Genomic DNA, 19,758 nt, shown 5'->3' with positions numbered 1-19,758 from the left:
TTAAGCAATCTTCCATCCTCCTGACTTCTAATGCCCATGTTTTTGATGCCATTTTCATTTTAAAAAAGAATAGCCTTGGAAAACTCTAACATTTATTTGCCTGTGCATCTTTCTTGTAGAATTTCAAGGACGGGCCAAGTTTAGGGAGACAGAATAGGTCAGAACCTGCCCATGATCTTGACGACTTCATTTACTGAATCAGATCAGGGTATATGACTACCCAACTTACACAGTTGTGTCCCTCTGGCCAAATGTGTGCGCTGTAAGTTTTTGTCTCAGGAAAGACATTTCTACATTTTATATTTTCCATACTTTTAATTCAAAATCTTTTTAAATAAAGTATAAACACTTTAAACAAGACCCCACTCCAGAGATTCTCTTTTAGGGGAAAGAATCTGGAAATTTCACCAATACCTTACTTAACTTACTTAGTTACTTACTTACCTACCTACTTACTTTCTTACTGTTATTCATGGCACTTTTTAACTCCCTACACTTTATAATTCCCTGCCACTTGAACTTGTATCTCTTCATTATCTTCTTCCTCCCTTCTTAATCCATTTCTTTGTTCCTAAAACCAGATGCTGAAAGTGGGAAATATATCTAATAAAAGTAACATAACATTATAAATTGCCAAGTTCTTCATTAACTTTCACATAGAAAACAACAGTCTCAACAGACTTCCTCTCTTTGTTCTTTACTCTTTTTTCTTTACATATTTTGTATAGTTATAATGCAAATAACTCAGTATCTTGGCAGTATTTTCCACACAAAGTGTTAATAATCTTCAGATGAAACAAAAAAGATAACATTTGAGAACATTCTGATTCCAAAATAAATATATCTTACCTTTACAGCCTGAACACTGAATAAAAAAGTTGATGAGGTCAAGAAGTGCTATATCTCGGTCATGCTTGTATGACTCTATCCAGTCATCTACCACCGACTACAGCAAGAAGGGGAGAAAAAACATTAGCTTTTTCTAACATTCTAAGATTTAATTCAGATCAAAGTCATTAAGATCCAACATTAAGTGGCATCACATTACTTCAATAAATACATATTTGTACACCAAAATTTACATTATAACAATAAAATGAAATCAAATTCAGTAAATCCATCACCTGATTATACATGATGATGATCCACCTTCCTTAACTTTTGAATGAAAGGGAATCTGAAAACTATAGGACCCAACTCTATAAACTGAAATTTATTAGTGATATTATAGACATCTTAGAAAATATTAAAATAGCTGACAAAAATATTGTACTAAGTAGTATCTAAATATTTACAATGCCAGTGCAATGAAAACTTTACAAAATTTTTAAAAAGAAGTAAATGCCTGGGTCAATGAGGAAATGCAAATAAAATAACACTTTTTCTTGAGTGCTAATAATCTCATATTAAGAAAAGACGGAAATCGAAGGCTAAATAAGCATCAAAAGAAAGATAGTTCATGAATCTGGAGACCTAATGTTGTTAGATGACAGCACCCTCCAAACTGATTTACAGACTCAATGCCACCCCTATCAAAATGCCAGCTAACTTCTTAGCAGAAACTGGAAAGTTGATCCTAATATCCTTAGGGTGATGCAAGGTATACGGAACAGTCAAAATAGTCTTGAAAAGAGAACAATGTCGGAGGACTCACACTTCATGATTTTAAAACCTACCTCAAAGCTACTGGCATAAGGACAGTTACGAACATTACTGAAATAAAATTTAAAGTCCAGAAATAAATCCTTAGACTGATAGTCATTTGATTTTTGACAAGGATGTTAACCCAATTCAACACAGAAAAACTAGTCTCTTCAACAAATGGTGCTGGGACAACTGGACATCTGTAAGCAAAACAATGAAGTTGGACCCTATCTTACATCATACACAATACTTTTACTGAAAATGGGTCAAAGACCTAAATGTAAGAGCTAAAACTATAAAGCACAGAAGAAAAATTTCATAACCATGTTAGGCAAACCCTTCTTAAATATTAGACCAAAGGCACAAGACGAAAGAAAGAATAAGTTTGACTTATCCAAAATTAAAACTTTGCTCTTGAAAGGAATCCATTAATAAAGTGAAAAGAAAAAAAAAAAAAAGAAAGTGAAAAGATAACTCACAGAATGGGGGGAAATATTTGCAAATCATGTATCTGATATGGAATTTGTGCCCAGAAAGATAAAGAACTGTAATTCTGTAATTTTAAAAGCCAAATAATCCAATTAAAAATACAGGCAAAGGATGGAATAAGTGCTATATAAAAGATACACAAATGGCCTATATAGCACATGCAAAGATGATCAATGCAATTGGCCACAAAGGAAACAGAAATCAAAACCACAAGAAGATACCACTTCACTCCCACTAAGATGGCTATAATAAACAAGTATAGACAATAACAAACGCTAGCAAGAATTTGGAGAAACGGAATGCTAAACCACTGCTAGTAAAAATGTAAAATGGTGCTGTCACATTGAAAAACACAGTTCGGCAGCTCCTCAAAAGGTTAAAGAGTTAAACGACCTTGCAACTCAACTCCTAGGTATATTACCCAAGAGAAATAAAAACAAACATCCAAACAAAACCTTATTCAGTAATAATCATATAACAGCATTATTCAAAAAAGTCAAAAGGTAAAAACAAACTACAGGTACATCAAGAGATGAACAGATAAACAAAATATGGTCTATTCATACAATGGAATATATTATTTGGCAATTAAAAATAATGAAGTTATAACACATGCCACACCATGGATGAACCTTAAAAACATTATGCTAAACCAAAGAAGCCACAAAAAACCAATCATTATTTGTATGACTTCATTTATATGAAATATCCAGAATAGGCAAATTTATAGAAAGTAGATTCATGGTTGCCTAGACTTGCAGTCAGGTGAGGAGAAAGTGACTGCTAATGGCATGAGGTTTTTTTCCTGGGGATGGAAAAAATTCTAAAATCAGATTGTGGTGATGGCTGCACAACTCTTGTGAATGTACTAAAAACCATTCAACATACACTTTGTAAGAGTGAATTTCATGGTTTCTGAAGTATATCTCAATACAGTAATTTAAAAAAAAAAAAAAGAAGAAGAGAACTAAAAAATAGTAGTAGTACTGAGACCTCCCTGACAGTCCAGTGGTTAAGACTCTGCACTTCAACTGCAGTAGGAGCAGGTTTGACTCTTGGTTGGGGAACTAAGACCCCGCATGCTGCACAGCTCAGAAAATAAATAAAAGCAGTACTATATTCCTTTGTGGACAGAAGAGGAAACCACAAGACAGATAAAAACAATTTTTAAATAAACAAAATTTTAAAATTAGGGTGATAAAAAACAGCTAATATAAAAATAAAAACTCAGGAAGGAAAGTGTTTTAAGTTAAATACATATGGAATCTGAGTATAAACTGAATGAATAAAATACATACAACTTGATGTACAAAAAAAGAAAAAGGAAATATTATTTAAGAATTATCTGGCTCATGGAGACTGACTGGACGTTTTCTAAAAAAAAATGCTTAATTTCTAGATTTTCGTCTTTTTCTATACTTTACAGCAGCTTGTGTATGTCAACCAACTCAATTTATGAAAGAAACATTTTTAAGATGATTCTCAAATATGATACAAGCAATAAATATCAAGAGAATATATTATGTGACTATGGAAGTTTGAAAACATGGCCCCAAGTTGTTTGACATTGCTCCTCAAAAAGAAGTGAAGTCTATGTCCCCTTCTCTAGAACAGAGTGCGGTAAAAATGATGCTTCCAAGATTAGGTCATAGAAGGCTCTTCAACTTCTGCACTGGGTTCTCGCAGCCCTATAGAACTAGACACTTCCTCTCAGTACAGTCTCTCTAACCCAGAAGCTACTTCTTACAGTAAAGTAAGAAGCCAAAGTCACATGGAAGGACCATTTGTAGGTACTTAAGGTAACAGTTCTAGGTGAGCCCAGCCTTCCAGTCACTCCTGACTAGGCACCAAACATGAATAAAGAAGTCTCCAGATGATCACAGTCCCTGCTTTTGTCACCTCCAGGCATTAAAGCTATCTCACCTAAGACCCCAGGCATCATGGATGGATGCATAGAAGAGACAACCCTACGCACCTCTGTATGAATTCTAGATCCACAGAATCACTAAGCATCATATAAAAAAATGGTTGTTCTTTTACATCACTTAGTTTGGGGTGTTTGTTATGCAGCAACTGATAACTAGAACAAGGGCTGTTCTCACCAGTAAGGATACAAAAGTATTTAATGAAATCTTACAAAATTATCACCACGTCTCATCAAAAAGTTATTCACGAAGCTCAAAGTAGAATTTATACTAGAATTTATATAAGGCCACTGTAATAAATACAAATAAAATACAAATAGTAAATAATACAAGCTATCACAATGAAATATATTTAAAAATTTAACCATCAAATTGTATACTGAAAACTCATTCAATAAAATTCAATTATCTATTATCTAATAGAACTAGGGGCACAAGCATGATTTCTTCTTTTTAAAGAACTATTTTAAAACTGACAGTGAGTCCTGTACTTATTCACTCTCACTTATAATTACCGAAATAGGGATATCCTGGGGATACAAAAAAATGAATAATACACAGTCCCCGATCTAGGCATTAACAATCTAGAAGCAAATTCAGACATGTGCATAACTGTAATATACTGAAAAGAGAAGAGTAAGAAATACATTCAAGGGAAGAAGGAGACAGAATCCACGAATGTTCCCTGCTAAAAGAGTGATATCTGAATTAGTCAATCCTGTGTGATATGGAAGGGAGAAAAATAAGACTATTTCAGGCAGTCAGAAAAACAAAAAGAAGGTCTAGAGGCAGACAACATATGGTGGCTAGAGAACAGCAAGTATGCCATAAGGAAATCAGGGTTGAACTTTTAGATAAGGAAGAACTCTTCGAAGTTTGTAAACAGGAGACTTTCTTGATCAAATCTGGTGTTAGAAAGATAACACAAGTGGGAGTACACAAAACAAACTAGAGGTGGAGAGATGATTCAGGGAAGTCAATGGATACTGTGGATATACTGCTTTTAAGGCGGAAAGCACATTTAGAAGACAAATGGCATAAAGGTACAATCTTAACATATGACAAACCATAAGCAACACAAAAATAAGGAAAGTGTTTGCTCTTTAAACACTGATATACCATTAACAAAAAGAAATATAAAGCTAAGTCTTCACATTTTCTATTAAAAATTTATGATGTGCCAAAAAGTTAATAAAAAAAAAACCCACTTACAAACTAGACAAAAATAGAATAGCCTAATGAGTGTAGATATAAGTTGAGATTTCTGATGGTAACAAAAATGACAAAATATTGGGAAAAAAGATTAATGCATTTAACCACTTAGAACAAAATATTACAGACAAAAAGTGTAATATAAATATAAAAAGGAAAGTAACAAAATGGTATACAGTATGACAGAGATAATTTATCTCTTTAATAAAATTAATCCAAAATGGGAACTAGAGAGAGGAAGGTAATTTTTGAAATCAGGGAATGACTAAATAAACCATAGCACAGTAATATAAGACATTATTTTTTTAATGTGTACACAAAACAATAATTTAAAATGTTAAACAAGAAATAAAATCCACATCCTAATTACAACTATATGAAAGCTAACCATATATGAATAAATGAGTTAATTCAAATTCAAGAAACTACACTGCACTATACAATCGGTGATGGTTCGAAAGCTAACAATCCCTTACATGTAAAAAAATTTTATTTATTAGTTTCAATTAATATTTTATAATAATTTCATTAAATATGTATATTGAGTATAGTGTTGATTCAATTTTTAAAAACCATATGGGTATAAAGCCAAAAAGTTTCTGTTGTCATAAAATTATGAAGAAACAAAATTAGGATAATTTGACATGGGTGACTCTAACTTTGTACTCCTGTGCTAAGAAACAGCACAAGTAATAAAATCTGCAATAGACAACAGTGATCAAAATAATTCACTCAAGTGGATAGTGACTACATTAGGTCACTCAACCAAGAATTCTGTATGTGTAAAGAATTTCATGTTTTAACAGCCACTATATAAATTCAGGGGAAATTGAAACATCCCAGTCAGGGTTTATAGCAGCATATTTTTTGACCAAATAATTTTTTGTGAGATGCCATTAAAAAAATAATACAGAAGAAAACGACTCAAGACACAGTTTAAAGGTCTTATGCCTGAACTGACAGATTCCTAGTTTCCTGACTAGTTTGTTGCTTTTTTATAGTAAGTAGTGTGAAAAAATTTTTTTACATGGAGAAGGCAATGGCACCCCACTCCAGTGTTCTTGCCTGGAGAATCCCAGGGCCGGCGGAGCCTGGTGGGCTGCCGTCTATGGGGTCGAACAGTAAGACATGACTGAAGCAACTTAGCAGCAGCAGCAGCAGCGTGAAAAAGTTTTTTTACATATTAGAAAAATCAGGGATATATTTTATATAACTCGCTAAAGTTCACAATGTACAAATGAACTGGGAAGAACACAATAAACATTACCTGCATAGCACTCTTGCCCATTTTAACAACTTCAAACAACATCATGTTTTCCACTCCATTCTGTTGATGATGACCATTCATTCGGTTTGGACCAGAAGGAGGTTTTCCTCCTCCATTTCCACCTTTGCCCTTCTCTCCTGGGCCTTTTTTCCCTTTTTTACAAGTCTGCATAAAGATACAAATTGATTAAGTTACATCCTTATCCTTAAGAGTTCAAAATAAAGCTACAGAAGCAGCTGATAGGGTGCATAATTATAAAATACTCAAACCTGACCTAAAGCAGAGTGCCATACACATGTCACAGTGAAATTATATGGTTATGACAGCCTCTTTGTTGTACCGATTTTTTTCACTTATACTGCCATATACCTCATGTAACACTGCAATTTGGAGCACAGTCTCTGTAGATTTAACAGACTACTGGGTCCCAAATTTCTACTCCTGTTAGCTGAGGGATCTTTGGCACGTTACTTAACCACACTGTGCTTCAGAGAGATTTTCTAATTTGCAAAATGAGAATAAAAGTAAAAAAAGATAAAAGTGCCTACTTCATAGGATTGTTGCTTTCGGGTACAGACTGTAGTGGGCAGCAGCAATAACAAAACTCTGTGAAATAATTAACTTGTAATTAGTTCAACATTTTAACTTGATGTCTATTGTTAGTCTTATAAATCACTGCACTCAATTGACAATTCTAAGCAGTACGAATGGGTATATCAATCTCATTCTTGTCCTGGGCCCTCCCTTCAACACTTATTTATCATGAAAATTCAATTAACAAATACTGTGGAAGTGAAGCCCCTTTATAAGAAAGTTGTCAATGCTGGGTGTGGAGACTTCATAATCAGTGAAATGGTTGCCCACATGCCTCAGATATAAAACACCTCCAATAGCATTTATACATTATTTTTAAAAAGTCACTCCCCAACTCAGAGTTCTCATTTCTAAAATGCCAGAGCTGTATTAAAATCTTTACAGATTAGAACAGAGGATTGAGGGTCTCTTCTAGATCTACACATTTCTGTGATCTAGAGCAACAGTCAGCAAACTTTCTGTAAAAGCATCAGATAGTAAATACTTTTAAGGCTCTGCAGGCCACATACTGTCTCTGTCACATATTCTTTACCTTTACTATCCTTAAAAAATGTTAAAACCATTCTTAACTCACGGGTAGTACAAAAACAGGCCATACTTTGCAAATCACTGGTCTATAGCCAGGTCTACAAATTCACTTCCACTGACTGTGTATTTCCATGCTTTGTTCTATAAAGGGTTCTTTCTCCTTCAAAAATCTAAAACCACCCTACTCTTAAGAACTACTTCAAATCCCCTTCCTAACCAATGAGAGATACTACTTGTTAATTTACCTTATTTTATTAATGATCTTCAGTCTTTGTGAACCTAAGTCACTAATTCCTAATTGAAGAAAGAAAGGCTTCCCCAGCAAAAAAAAAAAAATTTCAGAGATAATGGTAAAAGAAAAGCTCAACTACAAAGTGTACACTAGAAAAGTATAAAATGTTCATGTTAATTAACATAGAGCTATATATTTGCAATTTATCTATCACATGCCTCAATATTCCCTGTTGGTATGAAAAACTAGTACAATTAAAATGGTTCAATGGATACGCTGTGCTACAAAAAACAACGTGCAAAAGCAGACAATATTGGGAAGTACAAGAAGTAAACAAGCTAATCTTGTAGGGGGAAAAACCTATTAAGAAAAGACTATGAGGTAGTATATATTATAGTGAATTAAGAGTACCATCTTTTAACAAATGTGGGCTCAATTCCTCAACCATTAAGCTTCTCTAGACCTCAGTTTACTGTCTATAAAAATAAAGAAGTTTTCTAATCTACGGGGTTGTTCAAATGTTAGATAACAGGTAAAATTATTAGCACAGTGCATCAAACATACATAGTATAGGGTCAAAATATGATTATTGTTACAATAAATCTTTGATCTGACCCCCTAATAACCAAGGGCAGTGGCTACTCTATTCAGATGCCACTGTAAGTCTTATCCCAATTTGCAAATTAAATCAAAGCCAAAAGCAGAATTTCGGTTTTGAAAGATGGCTGCAGAACCAATAAAAAATAACTTTCTAATGAATAACTGTAAACTACCCACTAGAGTTATGGCTGTATTTGGATAGTCATGAGTTAACATGTATATTCATTCACATGTTCTCTCTCATACTACTACTTTTTAAGAGACTAAGAGTGCATAGGAAATATGAAACACAAGGATTATGTGCACTCTAAAAAGGTATTCCAAGGACTAGTTAAATAAATTATGTTCCATATATAAAATATGATACTATGGGACTTCCCTGGTGGTCCAGTGGTTGGGACTTCGAGCTCCCAATGCAGGGGACCCAGATTGGATCCCTGGTCAGGGAGTTAGATCCCACATGCCACAACTGAGACCCTGCGCAGTCAAATAAATAAATTTTTTTTAAAAAAATGTGATACTATGACACCATCAAAAATTACAGAGAGGAAAAATTCACTGATCGGAAAGCTTCTGACAACATACCATTAAGTTTTAAAAGCAAATGAAACAGTTTGCATAGTTTGATTCCATTTAAGTAAAATTCTACGTGCATGTTTATATATGTGTGTATGTTCATCAAAATGTTTACATATTTAAAATGAGAAATTTTTACGCTGTTCATCATACATGTCAGCATTATTTAGACATTTTTAAGTAAATGTGTCATGAGAAAATATAAATCCAAAATTCATTTTGGCAAAGAAAATGCTGAACAAAGAGTCATCTTTTGCACAACGTATTTACACATGCACAGAGTCGAAGGTACTTTCCAAAATAATTTAACCATTCACTAAGTTATCCACATCTCTCAGGCTATCCACTCATACTCTAAACTTGCATTCTATTGACTCAGAACTTCACTTTGTTCATTTTTATCCTTGACATTATTCATAAAGAGTCATTGTCAATAGTAAACCTCGTAGGCTACATTTTTAGGGTGCTTTGGAAAAAGAAATTTACCAATTTGCTTTATATTGGACTACTCGTGTCAATAAAAATAAAACCAATAGAATATCGTATTTTGCTTGGCATACAATGCTTTATAAAATAAACTACTGGAAATAATGACTTAGTAATTCCAACTTTATAGTAGTAGAAGTAGAGAATCAAAAGGTATTTTGATCTAGAAGTCAAAGAAACCACATGTGTTCAAAGGTTTACCATACTTATCAGTAGAAAAAAGCATTTTTACAAGAAAACAACACCTGAGACATAACTAAAAATACTATATATATATATACACACACACATACATATATTCATATGTCTAAGTATGACCTTAAGAACCAAATTAAAGACACATATTCTGTACGTACTTTTCCTTTGCCTTGCTTTTGGTTTTTTCCTTCAATGTCTTCAAAATCTGTGTCAGAAGAAAAGTGTGTTTCTGACTCCCTACGACAAAAAGATAAGCAATTATTTAAAAGCTGTCTTAGAAATGTAAATGGAGTTTCTAAATTTTGCCATATTTTCTAAAAGAAAGGATAACTCATTACAAGACTACATTAGCATTAAATGTAATTAAGATGCTTTTCCAAAGTATCATATCATAGCGTATTACCAAACATATAAAATTATATATCACAAAAACATTAATCTAAAACACAAATGTCTACACATTTATCTTGTTAACTTTTAACCAGAGTATAAAAACGAAAACAGAGGCTCTCAAACTTTAACTCTAGGAACTGTGCTGTTCTATTAGAATGGCTGGTTTCATTTTTGATTCAGAGATCATGGTATGCAGGTAAAATTGTATTTTAGCACTAGATATGAGATAATTTTTATTAGGTAATTTTAGCAATATTAAGGCTCTTATGACCTTTCCTACATCATCCCAAAATATTTATAAATCTAAGTGTAACATGTATTTCTGAAAGATTATACATAAACATTTTTACAAACTAAATCATTTGAAACAGAGTAGGGAAGTATGCTAACTGATCAAAATCTTTTATAAAGTAAAAAGGTAGTGAGCTAGTCGAGAGAACTGTTTCTAGTTAATACAGTACTAGGAAACTGTGTGACCCTGAACAACTGACAACCTCTCAATCTTCACATCTACAAATAATATTTATGCAGGAAAAAAGGAAATCTCTGAAGTCTCTTTAATCTCTAAGATGCCAATTTATAGTTCTCATTTTGCCCCTCATTTTGGAGTAGAAGGGGTGTTGTGTATAATCTGTATTTTCTAGGGTGTAATGGAAGTGTGCATATGTGCTTGGCTCAGTCATGTCAGACTCTTGCAACCCCATAGACTGTAGCCTGCCAGGCTCCTCTGTCCATGGGATTCTCCAGGCAAGAATACTGGAGTGGGTTGCCACTTCCTTCTCCAGGGGATCTTCCTGACCCAGGGATGGAAGCCGGGTCTCCTGCATTGCAGGCAGACTCTTTACCGACTTAGCTACGAGGGAAGCCCAAGGGATAATGGAAGTAAATCAATTTAAATATACATGGGTGATGCTTCCTATATATGTAAAACTGGGACCATCTATCTAAATAGTAGTAACATACCCACCCTTAAATGCTTAAACCAAGGCACACTTGGTATTTGGGTCACTCACAACGGCTTTTAGAATTGAAAAACACATAAAAGATAAAAGTTGTACCATTTTAAATGTGTAAAACTATTATCCGTTTTGTTTTTAAAATAAATAGAATCCAAGTGAAAGGCTAGTCTTCTCTAAACTTCTTCTATTTCCACTTTTATTGCTATAATAACCAGTTGTCCAGAGGCTGTGAGTTAGGAATACTTTTTATAAATGTAAAATAATGGCTAAGATGCTAGCAGGGGTAAAAAATTACTATTTATAGCACTTACCTACAAAGTTATGTAAGCAATGTATTGAAGATACTGGCAATCCTAACTATGTCCTACAATGCTGCGAGGAAAATAGCCTGTAATAAACACCATTTCCCATAGTTAATGCACTAAAACCAGAATGACTACTTAATATTAACCCTGAAACTCACACCTCTTACATGTTAAGACTGTTGTCATCAATAATCTTCCCACATGCCTAAATGGCTTTACAAAAAAAAAAATTGAAAATGTTTTTAAACATCTTGGTGTGTAATACTTTTTTCTTCCCCAAGACATCTGTGGGACACTAGCTCCCTTAGAAAGCTCAGCAAATGCCCTAAGTCAGCAATCACTAGTCTTTGCCAATATTCCAATGACCGAAGAGTAATCAATGGCTCAATCACACTCTTAATTCTCATCTCCAGGCTATCCCAACTAAAAGAATGAGCCACTACAGGTTTAATTACTAACTGGAAAACCTTCTGAAGAAAACTGGAGTAATCAGGTGACAGTCTAAAAAAAATCCCAAACTAGAGAAGAAATATTCTTCTGAGTCTGTCTTTCTCTCTGGCTTCCCTTTGTTTTTAAGATCAAACCAACAACAAAAATCTATCCTAGGTGAAATTACAACATGCTAATGTGTTCACAGAGTATACTGGGTTAACCTTTTAGTGGCCTGAAACTTCAATTAGTCATCTGTCACAGGAATGAATCTTCCACTCATTTCTCTTTGCCCTGCCCCAACCTCACATACCCAATCAAATACTGCCTAGTTTACCTCCACAACAGCAATTTCCTCTTATCTATTATCCTATTTCCACCTGATGCGAAAAACTGACTCACTGGAAAAGACTCTGATGTTGGGCAAGATTGAAGGCAGGAGAAGGGGACGGCAGAGGATGAGATGGTTGGATGGCATCACCAACTCGATGGACATGAGTTTGAGCAAGCTCTGGGAGTTGGTGAAGGACAGGGAAGCCTGGCATGCTGCAGTCTATGGAGTTGCAAAGAGTCAGACACGACTGAGCAACTGAACTGAACTGATTATCCTATTTCAGGTCCTAATTACTTGAGATATTGTAGTAGTCAATACTCTATAACAAAAACTTTTAAAATTATCTCTACTGTATTAGCATATTTGAGAAACTTCATAAGATAATACTATAATAATCAAACCAAGAATTAATTTTTTTAAGATTATCCCATATCCTCCCTCAAAGAAACTAAAAGAAAAGCAAGAAGCTTTCCTCAAGAAACTAAGAAGAGTCAATACAAACTGGGACTAAAATCATATTAAAAAACATGCTTTGAAATACTGGTAATATCCTAGTAGACTCAATAGTCTGAAAATGATAACAGTATTTTTAAAATAAAAATCTATAAAATATCAAAAGCAGACACCAGCCACCATTATGTACAAGGATGTCTGTCGTTTTCAAAATGTTTAGCAACCAGGATCTGTTTTAAAATCAAGTCTTATAAAGATCCTAATAACAAACATAGTGTGGTATATGTGTGTGTAAAGTTAATAGGGTCCACGAGCAGTTTAAAGGTTCACTCTTAGGCATCTCATGAAACTGGAGCTTAGAATGAAAATCACTATTGCAAATAGTAGCTCAAATTCTTTCCTACATGAAACACTAAAGAGTAATGAGAATAAAAGTTGAAGAAGGCATATAGGTAGTTTTTAAGACAAAGGTAAAGAAAATACCTATGTTGAAATAACTTTATGAACCAATGAGCATGTAATTTATTTCTGGGGAAAAAAAGGAGAGCATGTCCTAACCTCCTACATCTGTTTCAGTCTGTCACTTGATCTTAAAAAGAAATCTGACAATCTGATATTACATCCTAAATACTATTGCATGGTATATATTCCTTACTAATGAGGACACGTAACATTTTAAGAATTTCATGACACTCCCTTCAAAACAGTTGTTATTGTAAAACCAAGTATGGACTCGAAGAACTGAACAGTAAAAATAATAAATTTTCCAGTATCTAAATTACAAAATAAGCACACTACAAAAAAAAAGACATGGAATTACTATTACAGAGCCCAGTAAGCATTGGTATAAACTATTTCAAAGTATGCATGCTATGTTATACTGAAACACTGTATCTTCTCAAGCAGAAGTAACTTTAACTGAAGTTAATACAGTTCCCATTTTGTGGAAAAAAACAAGTATTTAGAAATTATCACAATATACTTACTGAAGTAGATTAAAATCAGTTGGTATTTCTGGAGCTGCTATCATTTCTTTATCATCTTCTGTAACGCCCCAATGTCAGAAATGTATTCATATATTTATGTGGGTAAAATGATGGTTTGCTTCTTTCTTCTAAGGCAGACAATTCCTTTAAAAATGATAGGGGGTGGGGAGAAGAAATGCCATATTTATTATAAACACACCAAAAATGTTGGGAAGGGTATCTACCCAAAAACTAAATTTCCAAGTGTCTGCTAAACTGTTTTAGTAAATAAGGATTTCTATCCTTTGCATTTGACTGCTTTGTCTAGATATGGATTTGTTACAACTGTTGTAGCCCCACAATAGTAACAACAAATACAAAGAAAAAAGCTTCTATTACAATTATTTTTTAGAATTTGTTATAATTCTCTAGCATGGCTTAAAAAAGATAGATGCCTAAAGAAGGAAATGGCAACCCACTCCAGTATTCTTGCCTGGAAAAGTCCATGGACAGAGGAGTCTGGCGGGCTGCAGTCCATGGGGTTACATGACTGAGCATGTGTGCAGGAGTGTGGAGGGAGATGGGCTGGTAGCAATAAAATGGCAGAACTAAGAAGAAAAAAAAATAGATGCCCTAACTAGAAACAGAATGTGACTTTTACTCATTGTAAAATCTTTCTGACAAGTTTAAACCGTAATACAAAATGCCTAAAAATTCTCTAGCTTTTGCTTATGATGTATAGTTAAAAGGAGCTAATTTTAAAAATCTAAGATATAATTTTGAAACATTTTTAAAACAGATTATTCTATCACAGAAAAATAGCAATCCAAAGCCTGTTTTTTAATAACTAACTGCTTCATGATAATACCACCTGCATTTAACAGGAAAACGGAAAAAATGTTAGCCCAGACTGATCTATTCCTTCAAGGAACTTAACACCAGTAATGTCATATGAACAACAGATGAATGCATTTGTGACCAAATTAAGCCTGGCCATAGGAAGATGCAATTCCTCAATAGGAGGGTAGTCTAAAAAAGCAAATGACAAGCCTATAACAGAGAAAATAGGCTGGGTCTGAAGCTCTTAATCTTATGTATAACTTTGTTTTAAAACTTTATGCTTTTATTTCCAAGCGAATCATACTTGGTGGCCACCTAAAGACTAAACATATCCAATTAATTAATAAATCTTCAAATACCACATAGTGATGAGAAGTTCTTCTCATGAATGATCTTCTAAATGGAAACTGATCAATTTTTCCATTAATTTTAAATCTCTAAAACACATCATAAATGGCTATTAGTATGTAATTAATATAACAACATTCAAAACACTGCATTTCCTTGCTCACTCTAATTAAGCTACTATGAACAGCAGAATAATGAAGAGGAGAAACAAGGATCAATAATACACAAAACAGACCCTAATCAAGGGTTGTCTATACCACCACTTTGAGTTTTCTTTTTCTCTGAAGAATACTCATATTGTAAAATCTTTATTAGGTATGACTGGTAGAATGGTCTTCTCACACTAAATCATGATCCCAGGATTGTTACCCTTCAAGACCACTAATTGTTAATCTGGTTTTATTTTTTATTGTAACCTAAGAACTATAAGTAGTATATCAGAGTTGAGACTTGTCATCACATATAGGATACACTCCAGCCTCCTAAAAATCCCAACTTATTTTATTACTTTATTTATTTATTTTGAGCTGGGCTGGGTCTTCACCGATGCATGGCTTTCTTCTCTAGTTGCAGCAAGCAGGAGCTTCTCACTGCAGTAGCTTCTCTTGTTACAGAGCACCGGCTCTAGGCACATGGACTTCAGTATTTGCAGCATGCGGGCTCTAGAGTGCAGGCTCAGTAATTGTGGCAGATGGGCTTAGTTGCTCTGTGTCATATGGGATCTTCCCAGATCAAGGATCGAACCCATGTCTCCTGCAATAGTAGGTGGATTCTTTACCACTGACTGAGCCACCAGGGCAGCCCCCAACTTATTTTAGAAAGAAAACTATTTTTAAAAAGGAAAACTATTTTGATTTTTATTTAGTAAGTTGGAGAGGTATAGAGTTAATCAGTTCTAATCAACACATCATCTAGATGGCAAAATGGAAATAAAGACTTGCTGTGTCTGTCTCCCTAGCTGCCCCCACCCCTTTGTCTGAGCGCTTTATAAAACCAAACTTCGTGCATTCCCTAAATATTAATACACAGTTTTTAAGCAGACTTTAAAGACAGTTCATAAATGTATGCTCCCAAGGGACATAAAGAATGAATCAGCTCTGAAAAGCAGACAGCACTAAATAAAACGGGCTTCCCTGGTGGCTCAGATGGCAAAGAATCTGCCTGCAATGCAGGAGACCCAGGTTCAATCCCTGGCTCAGAAGATACCCTCAAGAAGGGAATGGCTACCCACTCCAGTATTCTGGCCTGGCAAATCCCAAGGACAGAGGAGCCTTGGCAGGCTACTGTACATGGGATCGCAAAGAGTCAGACCACACATTAGCGACTAACACTTTCACTTCACTAAATAAAACAGGTATTGTATGATATACTATATTCCTCTAAATAACATAAAATTAGTTTCTAGTGTATAAGAAGTCTTGCCAGGTCAAATTATTTTGCTCAAAGTAGGGCGATACTAACACATATTTGGTAATTAGAAACCAAAGCAAACACAAAAGAAAAACAGAATTTATAAAGATGTAAATCTCCTAGACAAAGTATCTGTATTTTAAAAAGAAGCATTTTCCCAGGGTCTTATAGGTTTAGAAACAACCATTAACTAGCCAACTCTCTACCCCAGTGAAACACCTGGTTTTTAAAGTTTCTAAATATTAAAAAAAATCCATCCATCCAAGGAAAAGTATCTACCATGTGTCAAATGTAATGGTGATCACTAGGCGCACAGTGATGAACAGGGGATCAATGATCCTTGCCCTTATAGAACTACCTGTAACAATAAATGTGAAAATATATTTATCTCTAAGAGAAAGCACCTACCTCTACTGCCACTTACTATTAAACATAATATTAAACTCCATGTATCCTGAGCTTTTACTTTTCTTTCAAAAATATAAACTTTATCTGCAGGAAGAACTTAGAATTTTCCCCTTTTTATTTTAAATGTGTATTGCTATATAGAAGTACAATTTGCCTCCCTCAAAGATTTTCATTAAAAAATTCACAGTCTTTAAGTGTACTTAATGCCATTTGACCTAAATTGGGAATCCAGAAATTGTAAGAATACATAAAGCTCAAATAAAAGTGCAAGTTTAATAGTTAAACCCACCACAACATTTCAGGCCTACTGTATGTAGGTTATTAATTTTTAAGAAATATGCTCAAAGATCACAAGGTGGAGCTCTCACCTAATGTCAAAGAAAAACTCTTGAGATTTTTAGTATTTGTACCAATTCTCTGTAGCTACTATAAGAGAGTTAACATTCTAACAGCTTTGGAGGATAAATCATAGAAATGAAATTTGCTTCAACTCTCAATCACTATTTTCCTTTTGGGAAAAAAATACAACCAACAACAACTAGATTCTGCTGCTTCTTACTGAAACCTAAGCAAACACATTTGTTGATAGGTTGAATAATATACTTTAAAGTAAAACCACCTCCTTAGGCTCAAGTGCATAATACACTGCCATTAAAGATTTATTGAGTATATTAATATATAATTACTAGGTGAAAAAGTAATGGGTGATTATATATATATATTTTTTTATTCTATACATTAAATTCAAGTAAACGCTCTCAGTAGTACTGCTTTTGATATAAACAGAGACCTAAAAAGCTGAAATTTGATTACTATACTTTTCAAGTTATCAATATTAAATATGCTTAGGTTAATTAATTTAATAACGAAAACTTTCTTCTTCCACTTCTGAAAACCTGTTGGATAACTACTACTCTAGCACATAGACACAAATACATATTAAATATATAAGTATGCTTGCATCCTTGAGTGAGTGAGTGAAGTCACTCAGTCGTGTCCGACTCTTTGAGACCCCATGGACTGTAGCCTACCAGGCTCCTCAGTCCATGGAATTTTCCAGGCAAGAGTACTGGAGTGGTTTGCCATTTCCTTCTCCAGGGGATCTTCCCGACCCAGGGATCGAACCTGGGTCTCCTCCATTGCAGGCAGACGCTTTACCGTCTGAGCCACCAGGGAAGCCCCATGCTTGCATCCTTAACTCCAAACTCCAAATAATGACTTAAATGATTAAAACTACCCACCCATGCCTGAAAGAGTAAAAAAATACACACACACACACAAAATCTGCTTTTCTTTGATATTGTTTAAAAACCTTAAATAAGAACTCTTTTTATAAAAGAATGATTCAATCCCAAGGGGTCTCAAGATAGAAAATAAAAGCTACAAAACAAAGTCATCACTAACAAGGTCCCTCAAAATCCACATATTACTGGGGAGTGGGAAGAGCACTGAAAGTAGCTGGTGTGTTAATTCTCTCCCTGAAAATGCAGAAATAACTGCTAAAAGCTAGCAAATTCAGCACATACACCGTATACACATTACCCCCTTAACACTCGCCCAAAAGGGGTTATTACATTCTTCTATCTGTAAGGATCACATCTTGGAAATGTATATACCCTTCTGAAATGTCACCATCATTATAATACAAACACTTAAAAATAGGGACTACCTAAATGTCCAGCCATGAACTAACTTATAGTACAAAAATGTAATTAATATTTATACAATGAAAGTACTTTTATGACTGTGCAGCAACATGGGTAAAGTTTGACAACTTAAAAGTCTTGTATTAGGCTACAATATTAACCAAATAACAACACAAAGGAAAACAGCTGATGTATCAGAGTGGTGAAAATGTGAATAACCTAAAATTTTTAATTGTGATGTTATTGTTAGTAAGAAAAAAAGTAAACTATGAGGGTGGAAATTTATTTATCAATGTCTTCTCTTAATATCTGAACTATCTGAGGAACTGCAAAACTATCTCTGCTGCTAAAACCTGATTTATTCATATTTCAGGTACATAATGTTATAAAGTTAAGCATCTATAAGAAATCCTGACTTCTAAAATAAAATTATCTTTATTATGTTCACCTATTCAAGATTAGCAGAGAACAGAAACTTTTATATGAATTCCCGAAAAAACCCAAAGGTATGTTCCTTTTATTGGCTTATCTACTTTTCTTGGGAGATAGCAGAAAGAAGTCTGTCTTTTAGAATGAGATTGTGAAAGGCTGGAGACTAGTTCCTGGAGTAGTATATTTAATCAAAACAGGAAAGTCACTATCATTCCTCATGTCAAATGATACATGGCAACATTGAATACATAGGGCAAGAAATGAAAAGCTCACCAAAAAAATTAAATTAGACATAAATACCTGCCTTCAAAAGACAAAATCTACTATTGCCCCTTTGATGATTAGTAACCTTTAAAAAAGATTTCGCCTTACTCAAAAAGATGTTTTTCTTCCCTCTGTTTATCTCCCTGCATATAAATGTGTGCATTCTCAGCCGTATCTGACTCTGTGACCCCATGGACTGTAGCCCGCCAGGCTCCTCTGTCCAAGGAATTGCCATGCAAGAATACTTGAGTAGGTAGCCATTCCCTTCTCCAGAGGATCTTCCCGACTCAGCAATCGAACCAGCATCTCCTGCATTGCAGGGGACTTCTTAACCGTCAGAGCCACAATTTCTGCTAATAGCCTTCTGAGTAAACTTCAGAGTGAAAAGAATGACAGTCAAGCAATGATCATGTATACTCAGGCCAGCAACACAATTTTAACCTAAATGTTTGTTGATAGCATACTCATATTACACCTACCACATATTATCATTTACAAATATATTTTCCTTTCCACAAACTGCAAAGGAGTCCTAAAGAATTTCTAATGGTAGCACCTGTTTCAGAGTAGGAACAGGTAATCTGGAGAAGGTATGACTAGAAGAAATCAAAATACATAAGAGAATTAATAATCTTGTCTACATTTCCTAACTATAGGAAAGGTCATATATCTCCTCTTATGAACTTAAAAAGTAATATATAGAAGGAAGGGAAGACCAAAAGTAAAAAAAAAAAAAAAAAAAAAACCAGAAACTTTCTGAAATAACTAAGTGGACAAAGTGAACACATCTAACGCCACAATACTTCAAAAGCAACTTTTAC

The 19,758-nt window shown here is 34.2% G+C and overlaps 1 protein-coding gene across 7 annotated transcripts in view; it reads right to left on the bottom strand.

Moving 5' to 3' along the window:
* STAG2 (stromal antigen 2) overlaps window positions 1–19,758 on the bottom strand; it is a 129,357-nt gene that overhangs the window by 66,693 nt on the left and 42,906 nt on the right. For all 7 annotated transcript variants that reach the window (XM_043895182.1, XM_043895188.1, XM_043895184.1 and 4 more), the window contains 4 exons: window positions 13,611–13,754; window positions 9,910–9,988; window positions 6,538–6,702; window positions 850–946 (listed from right to left, as the gene is read on the bottom strand). In XM_043895182.1, the coding sequence (XP_043751117.1) occupies window positions 850–946; window positions 6,538–6,702; window positions 9,910–9,988; window positions 13,611–13,654 (385 nt within the window). In that variant the 5' untranslated portion in view covers window positions 13,655–13,754. The remainder of the gene's footprint in view (window positions 1–849; window positions 947–6,537; window positions 6,703–9,909; window positions 9,989–13,610; window positions 13,755–19,758) is intronic.

Source organism: Cervus elaphus, chromosome X, assembly GCF_910594005.1.
Source record: "Cervus elaphus chromosome X, mCerEla1.1, whole genome shotgun sequence".
Lineage (NCBI taxonomy): Eukaryota > Metazoa > Chordata > Mammalia > Artiodactyla > Cervidae > Cervus > Cervus elaphus.
This window is presented reverse-complemented; position numbering and strand designations above follow the sequence as displayed.